Source organism: Balaenoptera physalus, assembly GCF_965194825.1.
Source record: "Balaenoptera physalus genome assembly, chromosome: 11".
Lineage (NCBI taxonomy): Eukaryota > Metazoa > Chordata > Mammalia > Artiodactyla > Balaenopteridae > Balaenoptera > Balaenoptera physalus.
The window spans coordinates 75884502-75912274 of NC_138896.1; the positions used below are offsets into that span (position 1 = coordinate 75884502).

At 44.1% G+C, this 27773-nt stretch overlaps 2 protein-coding genes across 15 annotated transcripts in view; one reads left to right on the forward strand and one right to left on the reverse strand.

Annotated features, from left to right (window-relative positions):
* IL17RB (interleukin 17 receptor B) lies at positions 1 to 15537 on the forward strand. Its single transcript, XM_082414566.1, is given in 16 exon segments — positions 1 to 134; positions 2230 to 2254; positions 3026 to 3048; positions 3052 to 3166; positions 4651 to 4778; positions 5187 to 5268; positions 5271 to 5309; positions 7152 to 7199; positions 8579 to 8721; positions 9496 to 9543; positions 9547 to 9561; positions 10585 to 10630; positions 10633 to 10683; positions 12172 to 12270; positions 13484 to 13528; positions 13531 to 15537. Coding segments are annotated over 16 exon segments (1473 nt in total). The 5' UTR covers positions 1 to 74; the 3' UTR covers positions 14037 to 15537.
* Positions 5557 to 27773, reverse strand: part of ACTR8 (actin related protein 8) — a 25020-nt gene continuing 2803 nt past the window's right edge. The window contains exons 2-17 of one of the 14 annotated variants that reach the window (XR_014251121.1): positions 26901 to 27071; positions 25412 to 25522; positions 24684 to 24788; positions 24228 to 24401; positions 23616 to 23709; positions 23266 to 23398; positions 21815 to 21968; positions 20935 to 21030; positions 20285 to 20425; positions 19086 to 19350; positions 18184 to 18347; positions 17166 to 17354; positions 15504 to 15537; positions 13685 to 13753; positions 12941 to 13043; positions 10605 to 12259 (exon numbers count right to left, since the gene is read on the reverse strand). Coding sequence is in view for 4 of the 14 variants with exons in the window: in XM_082414496.1 (XP_082270622.1) it covers positions 17211 to 17354; positions 18184 to 18347; positions 19086 to 19350; positions 20285 to 20425; positions 20935 to 21030; positions 21815 to 21968; positions 23266 to 23398; positions 23616 to 23709; positions 24228 to 24401; positions 24684 to 24788; positions 25412 to 25522; positions 26901 to 27071 (1752 nt within the window). In the remaining 10 variants the exon portion in view is untranslated. Of the gene's footprint in view, positions 5915 to 9486; positions 9843 to 10604; positions 12260 to 12940; positions 13044 to 13684; positions 13754 to 15503; positions 15602 to 17005; positions 17355 to 18183; positions 18967 to 19085; positions 19351 to 20284; positions 20426 to 20934; positions 21031 to 21814; positions 21969 to 23265; positions 23399 to 23615; positions 23710 to 24227; positions 24402 to 24683; positions 24789 to 25411; positions 25523 to 26900; positions 27072 to 27773 lie in introns of those variants that run through there. The other 13 variants (XR_014251115.1, XR_014251120.1, XR_014251123.1 and 10 more) reach the window with 13 other exon arrangements.

A 27773-nucleotide genomic window follows, 5' to 3' on the forward strand; every position in this document is an offset into this window, starting at 1 on the left:
GCCCCGGGCGCCGGGATAACAGCGCGGCCGAAGGCTGGCCGGGACCACGAGCGGTGGCGGGCGGTGGCCCCGCGATGTCGCTAGTACTGCTGAGCCTGTCCGCGCTGTGCTGCGGTGCCATGCCTCCGGAGCCGGTAAGCCCACGTCCGCGCCCCTCTCCCGCTTTCCCGTGCCTCGAGCCCGGACCCAAATTCGTCCCACCCGTCAGCTCATGCTTCTCCAAGGCGTTCGCGGAGGGCCGTCTGAAGGGGACGCTGTGCATGCTCTGGGGCACCGGGTGTCGGGCTGCTTGAGTCAGGAGCAAGGGAATCAGACAAACCTGGGTTCACATGCCACCATGTGCTCTTGATTCAGCCATTTATACTCACGGAACCTCTTGTCCTCATCTGTGTAAGGAAGGGTCATACCTAACTTACCAGGATCTAGTGAAGGACAGCTATAGGGCCTGCAAGGCAGCAGCAAAGAGCCTGGCACATAGTAGGTGTTCACTATTGTTATTGCCTGGGGTCTTGAGGTCTGCCCTATTTGGGGACACAAGAGCTGCTTCTCCATTCCACTCGCCTTTTTTGCCCTGTTAATTTCGCTGTACTGGGGCCCTTGTCCTCAGAGCTAAGCTCCTGAACTCTACTGCAGGTTTCTTTTCGTCCCCTGTGCCTTGAAGGACTGAGGGAATCTTCTGGGTCATTAAAGAAAAGCTCATCTGCGAAATAGCATTTGAAGCTATATTGCTGCCCTTTTAGCATAGCACATAGCATAAAAGCATGGTGTTACTTGGTGATGGAAAGACAAACCCCATTCCCTGCCCTTACGTCTTCAGCTACTCTCCTTGTCCTCTGTCTCAGTTCAGAGCCCATCCCCTCAGTCCCTGGCCTTTTCCACTAGAGGAAGAATTCATTGCCTTTGCAGTAGCTGCTAACTTAGGCCAACAGCTTGAACTCTGTAAAGTTTAGAGCTGTTGCTTTGCTTCTTCCTAAAATTTGTCTCACCAGCCCTTTGACAAGAACGTAGCTCCCAGTATCGTGGCTCATTTGTTTAAAAAGCTGCCTGATGATATCCGTTGGAGTTCAGCTTTAAAAAGACAAAGATGAGCAACTGACAATTTCACCCAACTCAGATTACTCAAACTATCAAAAGTCTTGCCTTCTGTCATACAAGGTGTTTAGAAACGTTGAGGCCGTGAGGGATCAGATTCCAGAGCTGGTGGACTTAACCACACTGTGTCATGTCACTGGAACTTGCGGCTGCCTTTTAGATCCAGTATTTTATTACAAAACCAAAGTACTAATTATTTTTTCCTATAAAAAGACATGAGCAGTTAACTCCAAAGGATTTAATACTGGCCTTTCTTAGACACTGATGATATTATTTATTTTTTTAAAAGTTCTCTTTATTTTTTTAAAATAAATTTTATATATTTTATTGATTTTATTTTTGGCTGCACTGGGTCTTCGTTGCTAGCGTGGGCTTTTCTCTGGTTGCAGCGACCGGGGGCTACTCTTCGTTGCGGAGCATAGGCTTCAGTAGTTGTGGCACGTGGGCTCTAGAGCACAGGCTCAGTAGTTGTGGCACGCGGGCTTAGTTGTTCCACAGCACGTGGGATCTTCCTGGACCAGGGCTCGAACCTGTGTCCCCTGCATTGGCAGGCAGATTCTTAACCACTGTGCCACCAGGGAAGCCCTAAAAGTTCTTTTTAAAAGATAACATGATGAAATCACAGTTGCGTTATGATTTTGTAAATATCTCAGGTGAGTCCTTTTATATTAGAAGAATTTTTTAAAGCACCTGGGAAAGGCACCATGGACTGCACTCTTCTGCTTATCTTCTTGGCACAGCCAGTCCTTAACCTGGGAAAACTCAATAAATATTCTAGACTGTCCTGAAAGCCTGCAGGTAAACATTAGCGTGTGAAGGGACCTTCATGGTGGTCCAGAGTTATCCCCTGCTTGTAGCAGAGACGGCTGAGGTGCAGAGAGGGGTAAACCCACCTCTGGTCTTTAAGGGAGGTGATGGCCAGGCTTGAGGGTCAAGTGCACTAGTGGTTAATCTATGGCCCATCATAGCCTACCATGGGGCCACGTAGTCTCCCTCAAACTGTGAAGTGGAACCAGCTCAGCATTCACCCCTTGTATATGCATTTAAGGAAGAAGATGGTGTTTTGCCTAATTGGCAAATGAAAGCTTGTGGTTTGACGGTATTCAACATGGCACTCGGTTTCTTTCTCTCTTGCAGACGATTCAGTGTGGCTCTGAACCCAGTAGGTGCACTAGAAACAGGCCTTTACATCAAGAGCACAGTTGGACCTTTAGGGGACCCGAATCCCGGCAGTAGGTCATGAGAGACCAGGCACAGGGTGAACCATTGCTTCCTTAGCTGATGCGGGTGAAGCCTCTATCTGCTCGAGGCAGAGCTCCCAGGGTTTCGGGTTTCGGGGCTGGACTCCTGGCAAGTTAGAGGCACAGGAAGGGTGGGAATCGCCATGCAAGGTAAAAAGGGAAGCCTGCCACTCCTTGGAGGGAGATCAAGTGCCACGGGAGGGACGTCACTTACAGTTGGGAACAGGATGCAAATGTTTTAGAGAAGAAGGAGTGTGGGAGATTGTAGCATTTGAAGACTGGGTGGGCTTCTGCCTAAGAAATGTGGATGGACAGGGTGAGCTGGAGGGGAGATGGTACCAGCAGAGACTGGGAGGTAGGACGGGAGAGTCATGGGGGCCAGCTGGCCGGAGTCCAGGATGAGGTGTGGGGAAGGCAGGACTGATCCTAGTAAACATGTCAAATATATTAGATACACACATACGTATGAAGGGACCCGGAGTGGTGACACGTGCTCTGTCGGTTGGGGCCCGGAGGTTGAGCATCACCTCGGCTGCACGTCAACCAGCACTGAGAAATGTCTGGCCTGCCTTAGCTGGAAGAAGAGATGAATTATGAGTGAGGGGTGGTCAGGGTGGGTCACGTAGAGCAGGTGGCATTGGTTTGGGCTTGGGGGGGGTGGTGGTGTCATGGGCAGTCTCGCCTTCTCCCAGGACCATCTCCAGAATGGATGGTCTGACACACCCTGACCCCAGGAGACTTGAGGGATCTCCGAGTGGAGCCTATTAAAAGCAGTGTTGTGCTGGAGGACTATTCAGTTTTGATGAACATAAGCTGGATACTCCGGGCAGATGGTAAGTTTGCATCAATCAAAGATAAGGCCTGACGTGTCTGCTAAAGCAGAAAAGGGCAGACTCTACAACCCATTACTTCCCCTCCCAGGCACATATCCAACAGAATACGTACATGCACGCACCAAAGCCACAGACTAGAATGTTCATAGTAGCAGTATTCATAACAGCCAAAAAATGCCTCAAATGCCTGACAGTAGAATTAGAATCACAAAACGGAATCCAGTATAGCAATGAGCATGAATGATCTGTAACTATACACAGTGTGGATGAATCTCACAAACAAAAGAAGCCAGATTCAGGAGTTCATACCTTCACATCTGCACGCAGGCCTGCAGTCCTACCCACCAGATGATTCCATTAACAAAAAGTGCAAAACAGGCAAAACTACTCTAAGCAGTTAGAAGTCAGGACAGTGGCTACTCTCAGGCGGGGAATGACTGAAAGGAGGCCTGAGGGGCACTCCTGGGGTGTCCCTTAAGTACTGGCTGCATGAGTGTGAAAACTCATCAAATGGCACGCTGGGGTGCTTTTCGGTATGTTATGCTGTCCTTCATGGAAGAAAATTGGGTAAGGCCAGAGATGATCCCCGAGGTGTAGGAAAACATTCTCTCGGGTAGATAAATTTTCCACCTCCCAAAGGGCGTTGTGGAAGTCCTGAAGTCCTCATTTCTCTGAGGCACCTTGTGAGTTCTTTGGATCAACCAATCCTGGGGACCTAAAGGCCATGTGTGTAGGTTCCACCCACTAAGTTCAGCTAAATTCCATCCGGCCAATAATCTGGGAGTGCCAGTCGGGTTCCCAGAGGGCCAAGGGGAGGCAGACACAGGCACAGACTCCATCAGGGGAATCCTGGAGGGACCTGTACTGCGAAGGGGGTTGGGGAGAGAGGAGCAGGAGAGGGCCCTGGTGAGACCACATTAAATTAGATGTTGCAATAAGGCATTTGGCTTCATCCCTGGCACAGAGCTGGCTCATGTATGTTAGCTGTTGTTATAGGCGGTGGTGCATGAGTTGGGCCTTGAAGGAGTAAGACTTGGAGAGGCAGAGAATAGGAGGAAAGGGCATCCCAGGGAGAAGGATCAGCATGCGTAAAGGTGCAGACGGAACAGGCATGGCTGCTGAGGACACTGTGAAAGGCCTTTGTGGTGTTCTATACAGCAGGCCTGTTCCTCTTAAAAGAGACCCAGAATAGTGCAGTTAGACTCCTCTTTGCAGGCATCTGTGAAATTCAGGCTCACCTATGAGGAAAGGCTTTGGAATTTGAATCCATATTCTTCCGCTGATGAACTCTGTAAGCCACAGCAAAGCTCCCTGAAATTCCCTAAGCCTCACTTACCCCATCTGTAAACTGGAGACAATCATCGTGCCTACCTTCGAGGGCTACAGTGAATGTGAAGTGCGATGAGGCAGGTAGGCTGTCTAGCATCAAGTCATCCACAGATTTAGCACTAAATACACAACTGCCCTCTTGCCCACCTCGGCAGCCAGCATCCGCTTGTTGAAAGCCACCAAGATCTGCGTGACGGGCAAAAGCCACTTCCAGTCCTTCAGCTGCGTCAGGTGCAATTACACTGAGGCCTTCCAGACTCAGACCAGACCCTCTGGTGGCAAAGTAAGCACTTGGAGACACTTGGCTAATTGTCACTAATCCAGGTCCTTTGTTGGGGGTGTGGATGTTGTGCTCACATACAGGCTGCTGAGAGCTACAACCTGGAGCCTGAAGCAGGATGCCTGGGTTCAAATCCCATTTGGGGCCATTTCTCTGCTGTGTGCCTTGGGCGAGTCAGCATCCCTGGGCCTCAGTTTCCCCATCAGCAAAGTGAGGGAAGCTGAACTTAAATTACATCCTGGCTCTAGAATTTTACACTTCTCTGATTCTGTGAGTTACACTGGCCAATCGTGTAGGGTCCATTTCCTTAGCAGACATTGACTAGAGACGTGAGTTTCAGCAGTAGGTTAAGGAATGAAATTATAAATGAGAAGAACTTGGAAATTCAGGGCTTCCCGCTTTGCCTTGCAGTGGACGTTTTCCTACATTGGCTTTCCTGTAGAGCTGAACACAGTCTATTTCATTGGGGCCCATAACATCCCCAATGCAAATATGAAGACGGCCCCTCCCTGGCTGTGAACTTCACCTCACCAGGTACACTTCCTCACTCTTCTCTTACTGTCTGTCTTGCTGGGACACCTGTTTTGGTGTGTGGTTTGGTACAGAGAGGCCGGGTACCCTGGACAAGGCATTTGGCCTTGCTGAGTCTCGGCTTCCTCGTGTGTAATATGGACATGACGGTAACCACACCTCACTCACAAGGAGAGGATTAAGTCAGGTGAAATGGAGGGGAAAGCCCATTCCTGTGTGTCAGGCACTGATTGAGCACTTGACACGCATCATCTCACTTAAGCCGTCAACAACCCGAGGTTGGGACAGCCCCGTTTTACAGATAAAGAAACTGAGAGCTTAAGTAACTTGCCCTGGTTACACATGCAGAAGTGAAGCTGACGGTCAAACTCTGGTCCTTCTGGACTGATGCACTTTAGCCATTCTTTGTTGATGATGCAAAACACTTGTTCCAGCCTCAGCTTCCTGGCAGGCTGTGTAGTCTTGACAGCGTGCGGCTGGTCTCTGAGGATGTACAGACTCCAGAAGGTTTGTCCCCTGAGCTGCAGTGAAGAGGCAGGTGGCACTGAGTTGAGTGCTGGGTTCTTTCCCTTGCTCTATGACACACGATCAGCTCTCTGGTGTCACGCCTGCAGTAACACACACGGGGTTGGGGTGAGGATGAGACGGGATCATGGGTGAGGAGGGTCCAGCATGGTGCCCGGCCCCAGCAGCTCCCACGTCACCCCCACTCGGCTGGGTCACCTGTTCTGTATCCCATGCCTGTCCCTGTCCCAGTTGTAGCATCGAAGCCAAATGGGGCAATTTCCAATCTGTCATTGTTCCTTGGTCGTGGTCCAGTGTATTCTTGGCATCACACCATTTACTACACAGTAGTGCCCAGCTTTCTTGATGAGACTAAATCTCATTTTTTAAATTATATTTTGGAATAATTTTAGATTTACAGAAAAGTTGCAAAGCTAGTACGAAGAGTTCCCATATTCTTCTCACCCAGTTTCCCTTATCGGTAACATCCTACATTACCGTGGTCTATTTGTCAAAACTAAGAGTCCAACACTGGTACATTTCTATGAACAAAACTCCGGACTTTATTGGATTTCACCTGCTTTTCCATTAATGTCCTCTTTCTGTCCCAGTGGCATTTAGTCCCCCGTGTCTCCTTCGTCTCATCTGATCTGTGACAGTTTCTTAGTCTTTCCCTGTGTTTCACGACCATGACAGTCTTGAGGAGTGATGGCCATGCATCCTGCAAACCCAATCTGGGTTTGTCTGGTGTTTGTCTCATGATTAGACTGGGGATATAGGTGTGTTTGGTGAGAATTCCGCAGAGGTGAAGCACTCTTCTCATGACACTCTATCGGGGTGGGTGACACGCACAGGACGTCACAGGTGGTGCTCACCTTTGTCTCTGGTTAAGTGGTGTCTGCCAGGCTTCTCTGTGTAATCTAGTATTTTTCCCTTTCCCAAATTTAGTTTTTGGAAACAAATCACTAAGTCTACCCCATCCTGGGCTGGGGGGTATAGGGTGGGATTAAGCTCCACCTCCTGGAAGGGGCAGTATCTACACATAATACCAAACCTCATTTTTGAATAATGGTTGGTTTCTAAGTCTTCTCTTGGGGATCACAGATAGTTTTGATAAAGGCTGTATTTAAATTAGACTCTGGTTATCACTTCATGAATAGATAACCTTCTGTTTAACAGTATAATGTTAGCATCTCATTTAAATCTGCTATCTGACCTCATATGTGAAATGTTCCGGCAATTCATTACAGGTGTGGTAAGCATATGTGTGTGCGCACTTGTTGGCAAGGGGGTGGAGCAGAGATACCTTTTTCTAAAATGTAAAAACTTTCAAATTTCCAGGCTGCCTGGACCACATAATGAAATACAAAATAAAGTGCATCGAGGCAGGTAAGTAAATACAGCATTTGCTTTTGTTATTAGAAGAAATTCATACCGTGAGTCAGCACAGCTCAAGCTTTTTAAGATGAAGGAACTGAGGCCTAGAGTGGGGCTGTTATGTATCCCAATTGCTCAGACTGTGAAGGCTGATCCCGGCCAGCGCCGTGCCCACCGAACCCAGGGATGGACAGACTCTTAGTAGGTTGATATGGTGAGCAAGTCACAGAAAAAAAACACCCTGCTCCCTTGGTTAAAGTAACATTTTAGGCCAAACCAAAGGCCCTTCCTGCCTGGATGGGAATCTGTAAGTCCTCCACCTGCTCAGACACCAGTACCACTGAACTGTGGTCACGGGCACCCTGCACACCTTCTGCTTGGATGTGCAAACATTCAAGGTGGGAGCGTTAGCTAAAGTAGTGACTAGAAGCAGGCTCTCAACCTGTGACCTCACGGGGGTCCACATCCTACAGGCCAGACTGTTAGAACCTGCCCCCACCCTTCGCATTTTTAAATAAGCCCATTCAGGATAATCAGTCCCAACTGTCCAACTTCCAAGGGTTTTACAAGGATTTCTGTGCATTTCTGGGTAATACAGTCTTAGGGTGCTAATGAGGCTAGTGGTTTTGAAGGGATCAGTCCTTGCCTCTTAGGCACCCCCATGCCACAGGCATCCCTATGAACCCCAGCAGACTGAGTGCACGCGTCTCCTCGCTGGAAGGCAGACTTGGAGCATTGTGCCTCCTCTCTCGCCTCCCACCAGAATAGATCTGGAGTGTTGGAGGACACTGGGATGTGAGGGGGTCTGAGGGCCTCCAATCAGTCCTAGAACCCAACTCCTAAAGACAGTTCTGAGCTGGGACTTGAAATGGCCTTTTTCTCAGAGTAGACCTGTCTGGGTATCTTCTAAGCATGAGATATTTCCTTATTTCTTGACATCCAGTAAAGCTGGGGCAGAGTAGTCTGATGGATGGAGTTCCTGGAACGCAGAGTGTTCTAGTTCTAGCTGAATTCCCTCGCTCTATAAACTTAGACATGTCTCCTAACCTGTGGCTCCTGCTCCCCATCCTGGAAAGGAGGAAATCCTGACCCCAGCCCTTCACTCAAAATGGATGTTGAGAATAGAAGGGAGTAGTAGAACCCGGCCTGTGCCTCTCACCACCCTCCGCCCAGGGAAGCTGTTTGCAGCAAAGCAGTGACGTGGGGTCACTAAACTTTCTTGGGCAGCAGGTTACTTTGAGATGATAAATAAAAGGCACACTGTGTAGCTGAGTAAGTATCTCTTGGACGTGTGCCTCAGAACGTACATCTGTTTTTGTCAAGCCCTTATGGGGGCTTAAGTGAGGGCTGAGTTTGCAACTCCAGTCTTGTGATTCTCTCTCAACTCACAGGAAGTCTGTGGGAATCAAACATCACTGCTTGTAAGAAGAATGAGACCATGGTAGAAGTGAACTTTACAACCAGTCGCCTTGGAAACAGATATATGGCTCTCATCCAAAATACCACTGTAATTGGGACTTCTTATGTGTTGGAGGTACTTTTTTCCCCTTCATTTCCTCAACACCACCCCCGTCCTCAACCTCCAGCTCTCCTTCTCTTGTCGAAGAATGCAGATTCCCTGGACAGGCTCTCTTTTGAGAGAGCACGGACAGAACTGTCTGCTGTACAAATATGCTGGGCTATCTTGATTAATTCAGACAAAGGAAAACAAGTCCCTGGGAGCATCCCTGGAAACATCCCTGTGACTCTAAAACCAACCAAAGGTAGAGGTCTCAGAAGTATGGAGTGAATCCTGACTCACACATAGTCTAATGAGCTCAAAGTCAGTTTGGGAAGAGCGGTGTCTTCATTGGCAGTCTTTGATCTAATCATTTGTATGGCTCCTAATACCTTTTTTTTTTTTTTTAAATGTATTTATTTTTGGCTGCATTGGGGTCTTCATTGCTGCCTGCGGGCCTTCTCTAATTGCGGCGAGCGGGGCTACTCTTCGTTGTGGTGCGCGGGCTTCTCACTGCAGTGGCTTCTCTTGTTGCAGAGCATGGGCTCTAGGCACGAGGGCTTCAGTAGTTGTGGCACGTGGGCTCAGTAGTTGTGGCTCGCGGGCTCAGTAGTTGTGGCTCACGGGCTCTAGAGCACAGGCTCAGTAGTTGTGGCACGTGGGCTTAGCTGCTCCGCAGCATGTGGGATCTTCCCGCACCAGGGCTCGAACCCATGTCCCCTGCATTGGCAGGCGGATTCTTAACCACTGTGCCACCAGGGAAGTCCCTGGCTCCTAATTCTTGATTTTTGTCTCACTCACCTGCACCAGAAGGAACTAACTCGAACTTCTGTGGTGGTTCAAGTGACTGGGGAACGTTAAGGTGCTGTGGTCCAGGTAAAGCTGAACAAGATGCTCTGGGGAGGGGAGGAGAGGGGAGGGGCACTGAAGACCCACTGCACCGCCACTCAATGCCTTTGAGGAGTTTTTCTAGTTGGAGCAGATGAGTTCTCTCCCCAGCTCGCTTCTGCCAGCAGTCTCGCCATTATGTGAGGTTGATGGGGAATCCCGGCCTCCATCTTCACAGCTGTGAGGTCAGGAAGCTGACCTTATCATCACAGTCCCTTCTGCTTTTGTGAGTGGCTGTTGACTTTCCAAGGTGCTTTTATTCCTATTTTCTGTCACAGAAACACAGAGGAATTCTGAGCCATTTTATTATCCCAAGCCTCCATTTTCACTGCAAAATGAAGTAACAAAGGATTTGAAATCAGCAGGCTTGGTTCCCAATCAGCATATGAACTTTGAAGGGCAACTCTGTCCCCTTGGGGACTGAGTTTACTCCGCTGGAGAACAGGAAGTTGGGCTAGCAGGTGCTCTCACAGCTCTTTCCACACTGAGTGTATGCTGTGGGGCCATGGAGGGTCCCGGTGGGACACAGCTACACCCAAGACATAAGGGCCTTTTTGTTCTTCATTCCCGGGACATACAGGCAGAGCTCAGACACGCCCGGAGGAGCAGATACCCATCAGCACGTTAGGACTGCACCCCTTTTCCAGGGAACCAGACTCTCCTAGTCCCAAGGGACTTACATGTCATAAAGCACTGGCTTAGGTCAAGAGGAGTCCCACTGCTCTGTTTTTTGGAGGACATATTTGTATATGTATTAGGATGTGACCTAACCCTTTTACATAAGGAAATTAACATCTTAGCAACATGTACAAAGTTTAGGTTCACAGCTCAGGAGTCTTAGAAGGTTTGGTCTTGAGTCACTAGTCTGGATTTTAGGGCTTTGTGACAGAAGTATGACCAAGGAAAAAAAATGTCCTATTACAATGCTAGAGAGGGGTTGAAGCCAGAAAAAAAGGGAAGAGAAGTTCTGGTGAAAGTACAAATAAGGCTGAGCCCCTCATTTCTCCTTAGCTGACTCCGTATTTCCATACCTGTGGCAACGACTGCGTCCGACGCAGAGAACTGTGGGGCTTTGCCCACAAACGGGTGTCCACTTCCCTCGGGATCACAGTAAGTGTCCAGCCCTTTCTATGGGAGGATCAAAGAGGCTGAGGACATGAAGGCCCCCAGCCCCACCCCCATTCAATATGCAACAGGCTGGGGGTCGGGGAGCGTGAGGGAGGGTCCCTGCCTGCAGGTGCTGAACAGGGTACAGGGAAAGACGGCGGTGCTGTGCCCGAGAGCTGCAAACTGAGTAAGAATGAGGCTTCATTTATGAGATCAAGATCCGTGACCAAGCAGGATATACACAAGAAGGGAAAAAAATCAACGGTGCAAAATTGATATTCAGAGTGCCGCAAGGATCTCCTGAAAAACGTCAGGGCTGTAAAGGGACTGAGTATATGAGGGAACATGCATTTCACTGCTTTTTGACTTTCTTATCTGTCTCAGTGGCCCAGGCCTGGCTGTTACTGTCATTCATTGTGGCCACACAGACATTTGGATAACAAATTAGGAATAGTGGCACCAAGAGACACACATCATTGGTGCCTAAGAGCAGCTGGTTCTGGAGAATGTCTCTCTGGATTTAGCGATGTTAGTACCTTCATTGCAGGTTGACAAATAAAATGCTTCCAGAACTAGCCCAGCGGTGGGGTCAAAAGTTAAAAGGGGGCTTCCCTGGTGGCTCAGTGGTTACGAATCCGCCTACCAGTGCATGAGACATGGGTTCGAGCCCTGGTCTGGGAAGATCCCACAAGCCGCGGAGCAACTAAGCCTATGCACCACAACTACTGAGCCTGCACTCTAGAGCCCGCGAGCCACAACTACTGAGCCCACACACTGCAACTACTGAAGCCCGTGCGCCTAGAGCCCGTGCTCCACAACAAGAGAAGCCGCCGCAATGAGAAGCCTGCGCACTGCAACGAAGAGTAGCCCCACTCGCTGCAACTAGAGAAAGCCCGCGCGCAGCAATGAAGACCCAACGCAGCCAAAAATAAATAAATTAATTTAAAAAAAAAAAGTTAAAAGGTGCTGGTCTTAGAAACCCACCCTCCTAACAATCCTGACTGCTGTGTAGGCACAGTGCCTATGGATTCCTGAGCACTTTCACACGCTGGAGCTTAACTGATCCTCAACATTCCCGTAACCAGGTGGCATGACCCCCCACATCTGTCAGTCTGACAAAACAGCCTTTAAAAATGCCATCTATCCATATTATGTATTAAGTAATTGCACCCAGAATAACATTAATTCAGCAAAGAACAAAAAAACGAACGTAAACTCTGGTTACCACAGTGAAAATGTGGAGTAAGAGGCCAAAATGATTTTAGAGGACTGTTCCTAACCTCCTGGCCCCCTCTCCCTTTTGAGAATCTAATGAAACACCTGGACACTATGGAAAAACACACTGATCTGCAGACCCCCTGGAGGTCTACTGACCCTTGGCTTTAAAGGGACCAAAACTTCCACAAAGCACTGAGTAAAAGTTTTAGTTTCCAAATAAGAGATAAATTCGGTTCTGTTCTGCTGAAGATGAATAAGCTTTGTTTTCTCCAGGCAGAGGTGTGTCGGGTGGATGGCTGCCTCTCCTCCTCTCGGCTCTGCTGGTGGCCACGTGGGTGCTGGCGGTCGGGATCTATCTGACCTGGAGGCATGGTAAGGGTTATAATTCAGTTCTTTAAAGAAACGCAGATGAGGAAATAACACTGATTTTTTTTTTTTTAAAGGAGATTCCTCCAAAGGCAATCACATTTTGGCATTACACAAGAGTCAGACATTTAGTTAATGCCTCAGAGCTCTCCTAAAGACTAATATAATGACTGGACCACACCTGCTAAGGTAAAGCAGGGACTGGGACTCCAGATCTGCTATCACCTGTTTTCTTTTTACCATCGAGGCATCTACAACGAGTGTAATGGGCCAAAGATAGCTGATAACAAATTACATTTTACCTGTGATAGATACTCTATGCTAGTTCCTACTTTTGAAAAATAATTCTTCCAAAGCATAAGAACAACACTCACTTGGATTCATATACTCTAAGGATCTTGCCACCTCTAAAACACCGAAGACTTGAATAAGAAATCAGAGTATTTATATAGATACACAGCTAGAGGGAGGCCCACTGAAAACCTCTGCTTCTCCTCCCCTCCACACACAGACAAGGAAATATAAATGTAGTCTTTGAGTTGTTTGTGATGTTGTATACATAACAAGATTAATCCCATGTTCTTAGGTAAGCAAGCCATGTCGAACTTTGACCTTAAGAATACTTATTATATTAATGGATATTGTTTGACTTGTATTCGTTACAGTAGTTTCATACCTAGTTTCCATTCTTTAGCACGTATAGGACAGAATTCCAGTTGAGTTCCAGCTGAAATGGGGGTACCACTTAACCTTATGGAACTGTAAAGAAACTCTACCACCTGTAGGTAGAAGATGGAACAACTACTGAGTTGACCCAACTCAAAACGTGATGTGAAGGGCAGAGAGGTCAGCTGTCCTTGTTCACATATGGCACTAAAACTACTAAATTTACAACCACCCACCTGAAACAGAGTATCTTAAACATGAACAGTTTCTATGAATTTATTTGAAAAGCTACGGGCTTAATCAAGAGGACTAATTCAGTGATAGGGACTTAGAAAATACATCTTTTAAGCATCTTTTAGTTTTAAGCATTGGTGTGTTTCAGGTGATGTGTACAAAAGGAACATCAGGGGTATTTTCCTCTCTGGCAGTAATAACATCCCTGGTGCTCAGCTGATGTGCCCTAGCAAGGGATCATTCCTCAGCGATGGTTTAGACTAGCGTGAAAGCCTGTTATTTGCTGTCCACAGATGACAAATGCTTTTCTCCCCCACAGAAAGGATCAAGAAGACTTCCTTCTCTACCACCACACTACTGCCCCCATTAAGGTTCTTGTGGTTTACCCATCTGAAATATGTTTCCATCACACAGTTTGTTACTTCACTGAATTTCTTCAAAACCACTGCAGAAGTGAAGTCATCCTTGAAAAATGGCAGAAAAAGAAAATAGCCGAGAAGGGTCCCGTGCAGTGGCTTACCACTCAGAAGAAAGCCACGGATAAGGTCATTTTCCTTCTTTCCAATGATAACACCATGTGTGATGGTACCTGTGGCAAGAGGGGGGGCAGCCCCTGTGAGAACTCCCAAGACCTGTTCCCCCTCGCCTTTAACCTCTTCTGCAGCGATCTGAGAAGCCAGACTCATCTGCACAAATACGTCGTGGTCTGTTTCACAGAGGATACCAAAGACAACGACACTGCGCTCAGTGTCTGCCCCACATACCGCCTCATGAAGGATGCTACAGCTTTCTGCACAGAGCTTCTCCATGCCAAACGTGTGTCGATGGGGAGAAGGGTGCACGCCTGCCACTACAGCTGCTCCTCCCTGTAGCCCAGCCACAAAGCAGGAGACCTTAAAGCCTTCCTACTGCTCCAATTACAGGAGGAAAGCATCTGTGATGATTCTGAAGTTTACTGTATGGGCTACTTGTAGGGAGGATTACAGTTGAACCTTGAACAACCCAGGGGGTAGGGGTGCTGACCCCTGTGCAGTCGAAAATTCATGTATAACTTTACAGTCCACCATCTGTATCTGTGGTTCTGCATCCGTGGATTCAACCAACTGCAGACCTGTAGTATGTATTTATTGCAAAAATCTACATATAAGTGAATCTGCCCAAACTTGTGTTGTTCAAGGGTCAACCATATGTATACCTGCTTTAGCAAAAGGAAGTAAGGGAGGATTCACAACTGAATACATACACCTTAGCCTAGTAATTAAAAGTTTTTATGCTAATAAACTTGTTACAAATTTACTAACTACTATGGCATTAAAGAACAGAAACTGAATTTATAACTATAAAGCTAAGTCAATTTCACACCTAAAAATCAAGAACACTTATTAAACTATAACCATTCAGATAATCAATGATAAAGCATCTCCCAGCCGAATATCCAGTCTTGACTAGTCCATGCTCTGCAGAGTAGGGAGAATTGTTTAGCTCTATAACTTTCTAAGTTTAATTAATGAATGCCAAACCTAAGAGTCCTCACTAATTCACTCAATAACTTCTTAGGTGAAAAACCTTCTATGACACACACAAGTCCTTATTTCTAAGATAACAAAAATAGGGAATAACAAGCTGAACCTGTCTTTGCTGACCAGATGACCTACTCTATGTGGAACCACTTGTATACTTGGTATTTGCATAGGACCCTCCCTCTCAGAACTAGATTCATGTCCTATCTGACTCTTGTACAGGTGACTTTTAACATCAACAACAAAATACATCACTTGCAGAGCTGATGTCTACTTTTGCCCAAAGTTACCTATTAGAAGTCACTGTCAGAATTCAGAGTTTTATGGTTATTACATAACTTTCCATGCTCAAAACAAAAATAATTCCTATGTTGAAGTTAGCCCTCTTGAAGTAATTAATCTTTTTATAAATGAATTATTGCACTGGTTTACTTAAATAAAAAACAGAATCTACCATAGAATTACACAATGTAGAGATGTGTGGCGTTTTAAGTCTTCCAACTTTTTAGTTTTCTCAAAGCATCTTTTTCTTAATGCAGAGGTCACCAAAAGGTTGTTTACATTAGCACCCATATTTTTCTAGGAAAGCTTGTCTCTTTCGCACAGTGCAAGACTGCATCTGCTCTAGAATGTGGGTCAGTTTCAGGTGGATGACTGTTAAAATGTTCTTGTAGATTATTCTTAAAGGACCATGCCACTCCTTCTAATACATGTCTTACAGATAAAGACCAAAATAAGGAAGCATAGAGTGTCCAGCTTCACAAGCAAGTACTTAGCAATGCCTGAGGCAATACAATTAATGTGGTAAAGCTCACTTACTTGTCATGATCAGTTTTCACGGTGCTTGTAAGTGCTGGTAATAGAAGGTGGCTTATGTCAAAACTTGGACCAGAAACCAACCTCCTCTGAATCAACATCTACCAGTTATAAGAGCAATATGCTATTATGCGAAAAACTATTATAAACAGAAATACATTATGCTTTTAGAACTAGGTAGCCAGTATTAAACTGTGTTGAAACAGCCCAGAAACATAAAATCAGTATTGTATAAATTTAACTATTTTGTTAAAAAACTGAAAAAATAAAAGCATACAATTTTCAAATTTAAGGCAAACAACCCAAATAATACTAGCAAATTAAAATTTTGTTATACTGGCAGACTCTTCTTTGTTTCCAACCTACTGAGCAGATATGCAAAATAATCCTATTTATTTAAAATGCTCTAGTAACAGCATTTCTCCAAGTCCTAAAACTTCCAACCATCCTTTTTTTTTTTTTGGCCATGCTGCGCAGCTTGTGGGGTCTTAGTTCGCCGACCAGGGATTGAACCCGGGGCCACAGCAGTGAAAGTGCCGAGTCCTAACCACTGGACTTCCAGGGAAGTCCCCACAACCGTCCTTACTGCTTCTATATTCCACTTACCTGCATCTACTTCTGTCTTTCCCCCAGCCCCACTCCCACCCTCAGTTCTAGAGAAGCGAGATGGTCCCTGGCAGGGAGTGGCAGGAATCAGGCATCCTCCCCATCCTCCCAGGTCTCTGAGCCCATAGGCTGTGCTGGCTGGCTCCAGTCTCCAAACCTCCTTCCCTTCCTCTGCAGGGGCTCAGAAGGCTGGACCAAGGCCTGGACCACTGGTGGTAATAGCTGTCTGTATTTAAACGTTGGTTCAGACTGCTCACAGATTAAGGTCAACTGATCATACTGAACAAAAAGTACTCCAAGAACTTTCACTTCATTTTTCAGGTAAAGGAAAATTGGGGACCTGATGCTTAAGTTAGAAATTACAGCAGTCTCCTTGTTTATCTGTATGACACATTAGAAAATCATTAACCTAAATCATTTCTATCTGGCTTTAGGAAGCAAATGAGTTTTCCTTTTCATTTCTGTTCTGTTTTGGTCAATGATTGTTTTCCTTCCCCAAGCCCACCCTAGATTATGTCAGTAACAAAAGCCAGCCAGCCCAGCCTTAAATCTTTGCCTCTGGAAATCTAGACCTGAATGTGCCCCAATATTTTTTGTAATACAGGAGAAAATTTTAAAAAAACAAAAAACTTTCTTTCCTATTTGGAATTTTAGCAGCATACACAAGTCATGACATACGTGCTTGCTGTACTAGGTAAGAGGGAAAATGCGTGACCAGACATTTCTCACAATTCAGGTGCACAGTCACACACCCACCCCTCATGGTTATGTGAGACTGCCTGGTGACTCTCAGAAGCCAACCTAAATGAAGGGCTTCACCACCTGAGAACCACTCTACTGCAACAATTTAGATCATTGGGAGTTACAGACCCTGAAGAAGGGGCAGGAGAGTTTACCACTGAAGACTAAGTTCATATTTATTCTCAAATGTCCTGACTACAAAAGCAGCTTATTTTTTACACCAATGTCATGTTCTCAACATAAAAGTTAAAATTCATAAAACTTAAGCACCTAGGTCAATAAATTAGAATATAAATGTTCTATAAGAGTCTTTTATACCACAAGGTTATGTGTTGGTCTTCAACAGTGACTTTTCTGTCCATTTCACCACACAAAAGCAGCTCGCTCTCGTAGCATGCGGACGCCAAAGCGCTGCCATTCTCTCTGATAAATCCACAGCTCCTGTGTCGTATCTAAACAAGCCAACACTGCCCCTCCTTTCCATGCAATCAGCCGGGGATCCATGTCCTAGAGAGGTGATAAACAAAGATATTTCAGTGTAAGCAGACAAGACATATACTTAATCATTTACTTGAATTTGGGGGTAGAAAAAACCCTGCTGAGTCAATATGGAATAAACCAGATTTTCAATCTGCATTAAAGACTCATGAAGGATCCATGAACCACAGACATCTTCTATTTCAACTCACAAGAAAATTTTTTAGTTCTTATTACTGAAAATGCTACTATTCACTATTTACTATTATTCCACAAACAGTCTCTATAGGCAGGAACATATGTAAGGACATAACTTATTTTGAAGTTTGACTGGAATAAATATATCCCACAATCCCTCCCTCAGAATTAAAATTAAATAAAAATATTCCCAGGAATTGTCAGTGAGAATAATAAAATACAGACACAATCTGTTTCTAAATTCCTGCATTTATGGTTGCCAAGACAGTTCAAACCAAAAAGATCCTTGAAGATCACCTGGTCTAGGGACCAGCAGGAGATTCTTAATATGAAAGAGATAAAAATGGAGTTGTTCTGGCTGACAGCGTGAGAACAGTCAGTCTTCTCTTCGCCCCATCCAGTCCTCTGACAAAGGTGGAAATCAGTCATGCTAGTTTGGAGGGCACAGCAGGGATTAAAAGCCAGTAATCTAGTCCCTAGTCCAGAGCTCCTTTCACCACATCTGTGACCTGCTGAAGTAATTTTTCCACTTGATCAAGCCCTTAAGAACTCCCCAGACACAAACCCACGCCTCCCAGGATTTTCTCTGTCCAATACATTACAACTAGAAATAATGCTGTTTCACTGGCAAAGAGTACAACTTGCACCGTGTACAACATACCTTGGGCCTTGTGATCACATCCACATTTTCAATAATTCGCCTGAATGAAGGTGGCATCTTATTGAGAATTCTGTGCTGCAGAAATTCTTGAGCTTTATGAAACATCAAACCACCTCCCACCACCAGGATGGAGCTGTACATCTTCTTTTTGGTTTCATCAGACGCTGAAAAGACAGTGAAATCCCTTCCATGCTTTTTCTCCATATCCACCACCACCCCAGGCCAAGCCACTATCATCTCTTGCTTGGATAACTGCAGGAGCCTTCTCAAAGGTCTCTCCCAACCCATCCCACACAATGCTGCCATGCAGCCAGAGGAACCTTGCAAAACACAAACATGAGCATGTTGCTGTCCCACCCCCGACCCTGCTAGTAGCAGGATTAGGACCAGAATCTCTAGGGGGCCTACCAAGTCCAGCGTGGTGTGTACCCACCACTTCCCACAGCTTCACCCTGCATCCTGCTTTCCAGCCACACTGGCCTTCACACAGGCTTCTTCGTCTACCTGGAATGCCAAGGTAACACCTCACTCTCCCCCTAGATCCCTCTCTCTCAAACGGCTCTTCCTCAGGAAAGCCTTCCCTGCCTCCCCTCCTCCACAGTTCCTCCTGAGTAAAAACCCCTTATTAAATCCCTCAATCAGAAACCGTCAGTCAGAACCCTTTAGTTCAATTTTGTAGCACCTGCCACAGTTGTAATTTCATCTTTGTGTGGTAAGTTGACTTGATTTGGTCTCTTCCACTAGGCTCCATGCTCAGCGAGGCCAGGAACCAGATCCTAACACCTGACAATGTAGGCACAAAGCAGGTGCTCAATAGCTTTTGCATGAACATGCTGCAGGGCAAAACTACACCCTAGCCTGAACCCTGTAATTGCTCTCTCCTGGCTCCCAGACGTGCTTACAACAACAGTCTATGCTGTGGAGGATGGCTTTATCCAGGCCCAGGGCTTTCCCTTCAAACAGCGAGATGGCAGTCTTCCTGGACATCAGTGCAGTGAGGGCTTCCTCAGAATCATTGCCAGCCATCAAGCAGTCTCCCTGGGAGGATCCCAAGTCCACCTCCTGGGAATGCAGTCTTTCTGGAAGATCAGAGGACTGGCCACGAAGATCCCCCTCAAATCCAATGGGTTTGGATGCAGACTTTCGGTCAGCAGTAGCTTTTGCAGACTTTAAATCAATCAAAAGGAGAATCAAATGGATGGTAAGGCTATGATAGAACCTATGATGTTCTCCAGCTAGATCCCCCCCTCCCTACCCCACTACTCTACACTCTATAAAACGAAGGTCTGTCACTGTGCTGCAGAGAGGAAACACACCATAGTCCTACGACCAAGCACCTGGTCCCCACCCCTGGATAACTGGGAGTGAGGGGTGGTGTGCAGAAGATGAGGAAGTGCTGACAATTCCAAAGCAATCACAGGCAGGCAGCGCAGATCACAGAACTTTGCTATTACTGATTGGATTTTTAAGATTGAAATGTCGATGCAGATGAACCTCTTCCCCCTGAGTTTTAAGTGTAATAGTCACTGCAATTCTTAGGCCGGTGGCTATGATGGGTCCTCATTTTCAGACCTTATCTAAGCACCCCGTGCTCAGCTGTGGGACAGGAACAAAGACTAGAAAAGGTTCACTGCCCTCTTCTCTCCATCATGAGCTGCTGTTTCATTAGCAGATAGGAGCTTTAATTTGTGCCCCTGAATCAGACATCCTATAACTAGGATCAGCTTTGGACAAAACAACTCAGCTCTTTGCCTGTGCCACCCAGCTTTTGCATGATAATTTAAAAATAAGTTAAGATTTTACTGAAAATACTACTGGATAAATATTCAGAAGTAGATAAAATATTATACATAAAGTACATAAATAATACACGCCAAAAGGGAAGTATCTTATAGACTGGTATTCTGAAAATTGATGTTTGCTGAATAAATAAATCTGTCATCTGGATTTTAAACACAGACTTCATTTCATCTACGGTCTTAAAAACAGTATCAGCTTTAGTATACTGTCAGATTGCAGCCACTGCAATGATCCATTAATTATGGGCAAACTTCTCATGCAGGGACAAAACTGCCTCCTCTCACACAGAGTTACCACAGACCTGCTCTTGCTTGCTTTGTGTGGCCAGCAGGTAATGTTCATCGTGAGGGTCCTCAGGGTCACCCTGGGATCTGTGCTGCAAAGTTGTCATTTTCTGTCCAACGATTCCAAAAGTTGCTGGATAAAACAAAGCCATCGGAGCCTGTGCATGGAAGGAAAAGAATGACCAACCAAGGATACTGCCTTCTGAAAAAACTGACTCATTAAATAAATTTTGTTCTTCCAAAAACAAAACTGGCAGATCAGATCCTGTAAGTTAGACCGAGTAAGCATTCTCTTTCAGAAGTAACATTATTTCTTCGTGCATGATAGGCCAGAAAACTCACTTATCATCAAATTGAATGGGTGATATAACACCAGAAATCTCAAAGTAAATGTAAGATAAGTGCCTAGTAATCTACTTTATAATTTCCTAGTAAGAATGATGCCACTTTCTAAATAACAACTCATCACATACTGGCTAATTAAAATAATGGCTCAGATCTGTTCTAATCTGTACTCTGCCAGTGGTTTAAATGTTGGGTTAGCAGCTAATTTACAACCAGTTGACATTCTCACCTCATGAGGTTTCCAGCAAGTACATATTCTCTCAGTCTGATTGAACCTGGCTGCCTTTCTTTCTACCCATGGAAATATATACCGATGTGTTACCTGGAGTTTTTCATCTCCTAATCGAAACTGGTAAAGAAGGGCAGGGGAATCTGGATGTCGAATCTGAAACTCATGGTCCTGAAGCCCAGAGATGTCCTGATTCCAGGAAAAGATGCTGTCAGTGAATCAGTAAAAGTGCATGCAAACTCTTCAAATGCCATCTAAATCTCACCTATAAAAGGGCTGCCCTACAACTTCCTACCACTCCCACTGGAACTTAATAAAACAGGAGTTCAACCGTACCTCGATTCTCTTTCAACATTTCTGAAATTCCCACTATGTGCATTTTTGTTTGCTTCATTATCAACACACACCAATACAATGTCCAAACCAGTAAGCAAATTCCCTCAGTAACTGGGAAATGTTACCCCGTCTTATGTTTCTCAAAAAAATTTTTATTCAGAATTACATTACTTGAAAAATGCTTAAAAAAAAGTTGGAAAAAGAAAGGTCTAAAACAAATAGCATAAAAAGGTAGCAATTCATATACAGCAATGACTAAATGTTGACTGTTCACAATACCAAGAAAGTGCTTCAAATGATACCATTTTATTAACTGTCTATACCTATGTATTTACCTGCTACTATTCATTACATCCAAAGGTTTATCTTTATCCTTTATTAGAATGATTGTAGATCCTAAGGAGAGAGATATCTGCTAAACTCTCTTAAAAAAACTAGCTGTTTTCCAGAGCCTGAGACACATCCGTACAGCTCCGACCTTACCAAAAAACTCTCACTCCTCAACAGCTTCAGCCTCAAGGCTTTATAAACTTGGGTTGAACAGGTTGCATAATACTGTTAAATTTTTAATTATCTTTAAATATCTTCAATTTTTCCTGAAAACAAAAATAATCAGCAGTTTTGATTTTGCTCCCACCTGATCTAAATGACAAAAAGTTTCTTTAAGGTGCTGCAGAAGAAGGCAATCCATTTTGTTTGTTAACTGGCATTCTCTGTAAGGGAGCCCAGCTCGCTGCATCAGCCAGTAAAAACATCGTGACACGTCAGATCCACCGTATGCCAGACAGAGCCTAGTGTTAGAGAAAAGGGCAGATGGGTCACCTGTCCGTTAAGAAGGTGCAAAGGGTGCTCCAAAAACTCAGTTAGGCACAGTGAAACACAGCAAGTTTCAAGAAATGTTGCAGAGATAAATTAAAGCATGAAAGGACAGAATGGATGTAACGGAGAGAGAAAGGAAACTAGCAAAAAACAGTGGTGAACATCTAGAAGCAAAAAATGCTATTTGCAAAAAATGTCCAAGAAACAGAATACACACTAAATCCAGCTCATTTCCAAGTCCATATGTGTAGCATATGACAGCTGTTTGACTGTCTATACTCACCAACATGTAGAAATGGCAGGCAGTGACACCGTAAGACAAACTTATGGGAGAAAATCTTAGCGAATACTATCCACTAACTGAATATTTCTACGATTTGGAAAGATCACTGCTGTGTTGTTTTAGTGGTAGAAGACCTGGGTCCAGTGTTTTCTCTATACTCTGAAAACCAATGGCATTAGGTGTTACAAATGGATAAGCCCAAACAACTCAATCTGGGTTTGAGAATGCACTGTAACTTGGGGTGGGAGGTAACAAATTAACCTTTCTCATGGACTGCTGGACCCTCTTTTAAATTTGTTTCTATGCCTTAAGAGTCAAACTTCCTATGTGAGTGACAGGAAGAATTAGAGCATCCTGAAGAAGCCATGCTGGAAGCACAAAGTGCTGCAGAGAACTGGTATGTGCACTACCTGAGCGTGCTTACCTGTGCTGGGCTTGTCTCAGGACAGACAAGCAGCAAACCTGCTCCTGCTAGTTATTTTATTAACTCTTCTATCAGTGATGACATAATGAATGGACTTGACCACCATAAAGTTACTCCTCACTCACCAAAAACAATTATGACAAGAAAAGCAAATACTCAAAATGCTAGCTAGCTAGAGAATTCAGACCTGAAAACCTATTTTCTCCTACATGACTTGCCCAAATAAAGCTTTGCTGTGAATGTGATTGGTATCTCTCTGCCACACCACAGTGAAAGACACAGAGCTAACGTACACACTTCCTCTGTGGGAAAGCACACAACACACACTAGGGCTTTCAGGAGCTGCTAATGTGAATTCATGTTAGAGAGTTCCAATGGGAAGGGTAAAATCGGCTATTTATAGCCGTGTTAGAATTTGCACTTCCACAATCTTACTGGTTTCATATGAAAAATCTGAATATGTTAATTCCTTACAAAAACTTCTTTCTAACTCATGACGCTTTTAGTTGAACAGGCTGTGTGGGGAGAAGGAGCAGGGAATACCTCCTCCCAAGCTCCTCACCGAGTGTTCCGATGAGAGACTCCATCCTCCACACAGCACACGCTTGTCTTTTGGTCTCCAACATCTACAATACACGTGCTGCTTAAACCACTTCCATAGGTGGCACACACAGACTCCTGATGGACCACGATTCCTGAAAAACAAAAGGCAGAGGGGTGAACAGCTGGGGAGCAGGAAAGATCCTACAACAAACATTCAATTAAAGTCTAGGAACCTCCAGGCAATCATCCAAGTATCACTGACCCTCCCGGAATAAGCATTTCAATAAAGCAGTGAATCAGATTAACTTTGTCAGGAAAAAACAAAACCAGTCACATTTCAGGTAGATTTCACTGGGGTATCAGACATACCTGAAAAACCCATCTTCATTAGGATCATATTCACTAATTCCTTCACATGCTGTTTATTATAGATATCAGGAATTAACAAGATACATCTATAATACTAAAAAGAAGAACAAAGAAAAAGATATAAAATGGTTAACACTCAAGTCAGGTCAAAATAAATTTCACCACACTTGTCATCAAAGAGGATTCTCTCTAAAGCAGTAGCAGCAATGGCTAGAGGCCCAAAATAAAAACTCAAAGCTCTCTGCTATCCTTTAGGTTTTATGAAAAGAAACAGAAAATGTTGAAGTTTTGTGGGCTTTTTTCCCTTTGAGTTATTTAACACTTGTAAAATGAAAAATAAGACAACTGATGTTTCCGAAAAAGGTCCAGAGAGAAGGCATAAACATGAGCAAGCTTGCTGATTGCAGAGCAGCTGAGAAACACCAAGAACCAAACAAAATGAGAAAAAAAAAGAAAGCACCAAAGGGGAATTCAGTGAAGGAAAAAAGATATCCTTAACACCTTAAGGTCAAGAAGGCTTCAAGGACACTGTCTTACAAACAACTGAGTATAGTATACTTTTATTGACCAAGAATCTTAAAGACAATCCAATAACTGGTCATTTTAGTTTACCTTTAAATCTTTCAGTGGGATTTCCAAGTATTTTTGTATTGCATGAGACCATATTACTTCAATATCTGCCAGAACAGCTGTAAGGGAGCCCCCAGGTCCTGGGTGAATATTTAACTGACCTCTTCTGATAGGCCAGTGAATATTGTAACAGTCCAAAGGATTAACATACAGGGCCTAGAAAAGACAGGGAGATGAATACATTGTTAAAACTCTTCTCTCAGGGTTTTCTAGATTCACACTCAAAGACCTAAGGCCAGAAATTATCATTAATATTTGCTGACTGTTCTAATGTTGACAGAGGTGTAAGTAACATCTCAGAAGCCAGTGTGAATATCTGGTCCTCAGGGTAGGATTACAGAATGCTGAGAAAAACTAGAACTAGGTGGCAAAGCAAATTAATTTTATAAATAGTTTCTAGGTTTTCTTCTTCCATTTCACTGTAAAGAAGTTTCCTACCTCTTCTCCTACCAAAAACTCAGGGTGATGAGATGTGTTTGTCCACTTATTTCCAGAGCAATGATCTAAAATCGCAGGTCGCATCTGCTTGTTGTAGGAACGTGCCTGAAATAAAAGAGCATCAGAAAATTCTCTGAATCCATGCAAGAAAAAAAAAGGGGGTTGTCCTCTTTTCTCCTCTCTCACAGACCAGATACAGTGGCAAATTTTAATCATAAGTCCCAGATATGTGACAAAATATTGATTGGTCACAAGTGGATTCTCCTGCCCTTTTCCACAATCTTGATTTCTCCCATAATGTTAACACTTAGGCAGTGATTTAGTCAGTCCAAAATTAGTACTGTACTCTGCTGAAAGTTGAATACAGATTTATATATCATATAGACTCATGTCCATTCCTAGCAGTACTGGTTTATCACATTAAAATGACAAATGTAGTAAGAATACAGCTTCCCATCAAGATCCTGGAATTACACACTTAAGACTCTCAGATAAACTAAATTTTCATCAACTTGATACAAGAAACACCACCTGACAAATTATTGGGCCTGCCTAGACATTTGCAACATCAATTCAGGTATTCTGTAGGTGGTTAAGAATGGTTTTTCTTCCTCTTTTAAGGAAATCCCATCTTTAATTTGCATAAGGAAATAGGGAGCACACACGAATGGTTACGACTTAATAGCAGTGGTCAAAGAATGAATCTGAAGAAAGAGTTGAGACCAAACCTGCTCAGGAGACACAGGAATCCGTCTTGTACCATTTGACATCTTTTTGGACCATATTGCTTGATCCACCATTTTAAGGCCATTTTGTCTTTGTTCATTACTTTCAGGTTTCTGGGGAAAAAGAATAGAGATGAAGAGTATAAAGAATTTAGTGAAAAAGAGAAAGAAATGGCAAAATACTAATTTAATCCAGCAAGAGCAAATGCTCCCTCATCAATGAGTAGCATGTCCTTCACCTTTGTCACATGTATTAATCTTAAGAATTCAAAGTAATCTTATTTATAAATAAAAAAATCAGAAAAGAGCCATCACCATAAAACTATCTGCAAAAATCTGTAACCTCAAGTGGCTTTTGACTGATTTCACAGGACTGCTACTTTATATTTACAAAGTATTAGAGAGACTCTTCCATATATCTATATAATTCTCATGTTTACAATTTTATAACAATGTTTTATTCCTTCATGTGTTATTTCACTTAATTAATGAGTATTCAAGGTCTTGTGATATTGCAAAGAACACTCTATATTTTTATAAAATATTTTGTTTTCTTTCCATTTTTATTCCTGAGATTTACTCCTAAAATAGAATTGTAAGATCCAAAGATATGCGAATTTTAGATTCATACACTGTCAAGTTATACTTAAGCTTAGAAATGGACTTAAGGAGAGTCTTCTAATTATGCTAAAAAATGGAACCCTAAGGCTTACTATAAGAATTATAGAAACTGCAAGTTCCTACAACTACCCTTGATTTAAAACTTAAAGCAGATTACAATGCAATACACATATTTAACACCTATCACAAAAATTTTCCTGTTAATTATCACCTGCAAAACAGGATGCCTACTGCATCCTAAGTAAATGCTTACTCCAAGGAAATACTATTTTTTGCCTTTAAATTATGATTTGATCTAAGATTGTAACAAGTGCTTACTGTAGCAATTCAATTGCTAGATTGAAAATATGAGCTCAATTTAAACTCTAAGTATCTGGAAGAGAAAATATGGCAGTCAGTTAATAGACACCTGGATGCATCATTTTAAGGGAGTGACAATTCTGTATGTTCCACTAAAGATCATCTTCATCAATACCCAATTCATCCTGATGGGTGAAAAAAATTAGATTTACTTTTGTGATAATTATTACTGTACAATCTAAAATTGATAGCTCAGATAAAAAATGATATTTGTAACCCTGAATGATGTCGTTATTTTAAAATACATTAAAGCTATGAAGATGTCGTTCAAGATTATGGCATACATTGAATACTGAAGCCCTCCCAAGGAGACAACCCTGGGCTTTCTCTCTAGGTCTTACATTTCTTTTGTGTGTGTGTGCTGGAGGGGGGATGGCGGGTGGGTTTTTTGGCCACACTGCGCGGCTTGTGGGATCTTAGTTCCCTGACCAGGGATTGAACCCGGGCCCTTGGCAGCGAAAACTCGGAGTCCTAACCACTGGAACGCCAGCATCCTCCATTTCTGACTTACATTTAGTCCCTCCCTTAGGAGCCAGTTGTCTTTGTACAGGGGCTGCCCTTGTTGTTTGTGTCTTCGTGCAATAACATGAGGAATGCTGGCAGGAAGTGTGTCTGTGGCTCGACCGATCCTCAGAGTTGTTGAACCTGGATGTATGACAACGATGAAGTTGCTCTGGATTTGCTGCAAATACAAAACATAGGAGTGTGACCTCAGTAAATAACATGCAGGTAACACGTTAAATAACACAGAGGTAACAGGCTAGACTAAGAAATTAGTTTCCTGTAATGACTATCAAACTCAAAGGTATCAAAATAATTCAGTAAAGGGGGGCTTCCCTGGTGGCGCAGTGGTTAAGAATCCGTCTGCCAATGCAGGGGACACGGGTTCAAGCCCTGGTCTGGGAGGATCCCACATGCCGTGGAGCAACTGGGCCCGTGAGCCACAACTACTGAGCCTGCGCGTCTGGAGCCTGTGCTCCGCAACAAGAGAGGCCGCGATAGTGAGAGGCCCGCGCACCACGATGAAGAGTGGCCCCCGCTTGCCACAACTAGAAAAAGCCCTCGCACAGAAACGAAGACACAACACAGCCATAAATAAATAAATAAATAAATAAAATATTTAAAATAATAATAATAATAATAATTCAGTAAAGGGAGTTCTCTTGAGAGGCTTCCAAATACTGCTCTCTGCCTGAATGCAAACTCTTTTTGTATCTGTGTGCAGAGGGTCTGACTCACGGTACATAGGTCAACAAATATTTGTTTAAATGAATGAAATCCTAAGTACCCAGTGCAAATCAAGCTAAAATTTGGGGGCATTTCTGTGCCAATCACTGTGGGTACAATGGTGACCAGGACAAAGTCCTGACCACTAGAGAACTTC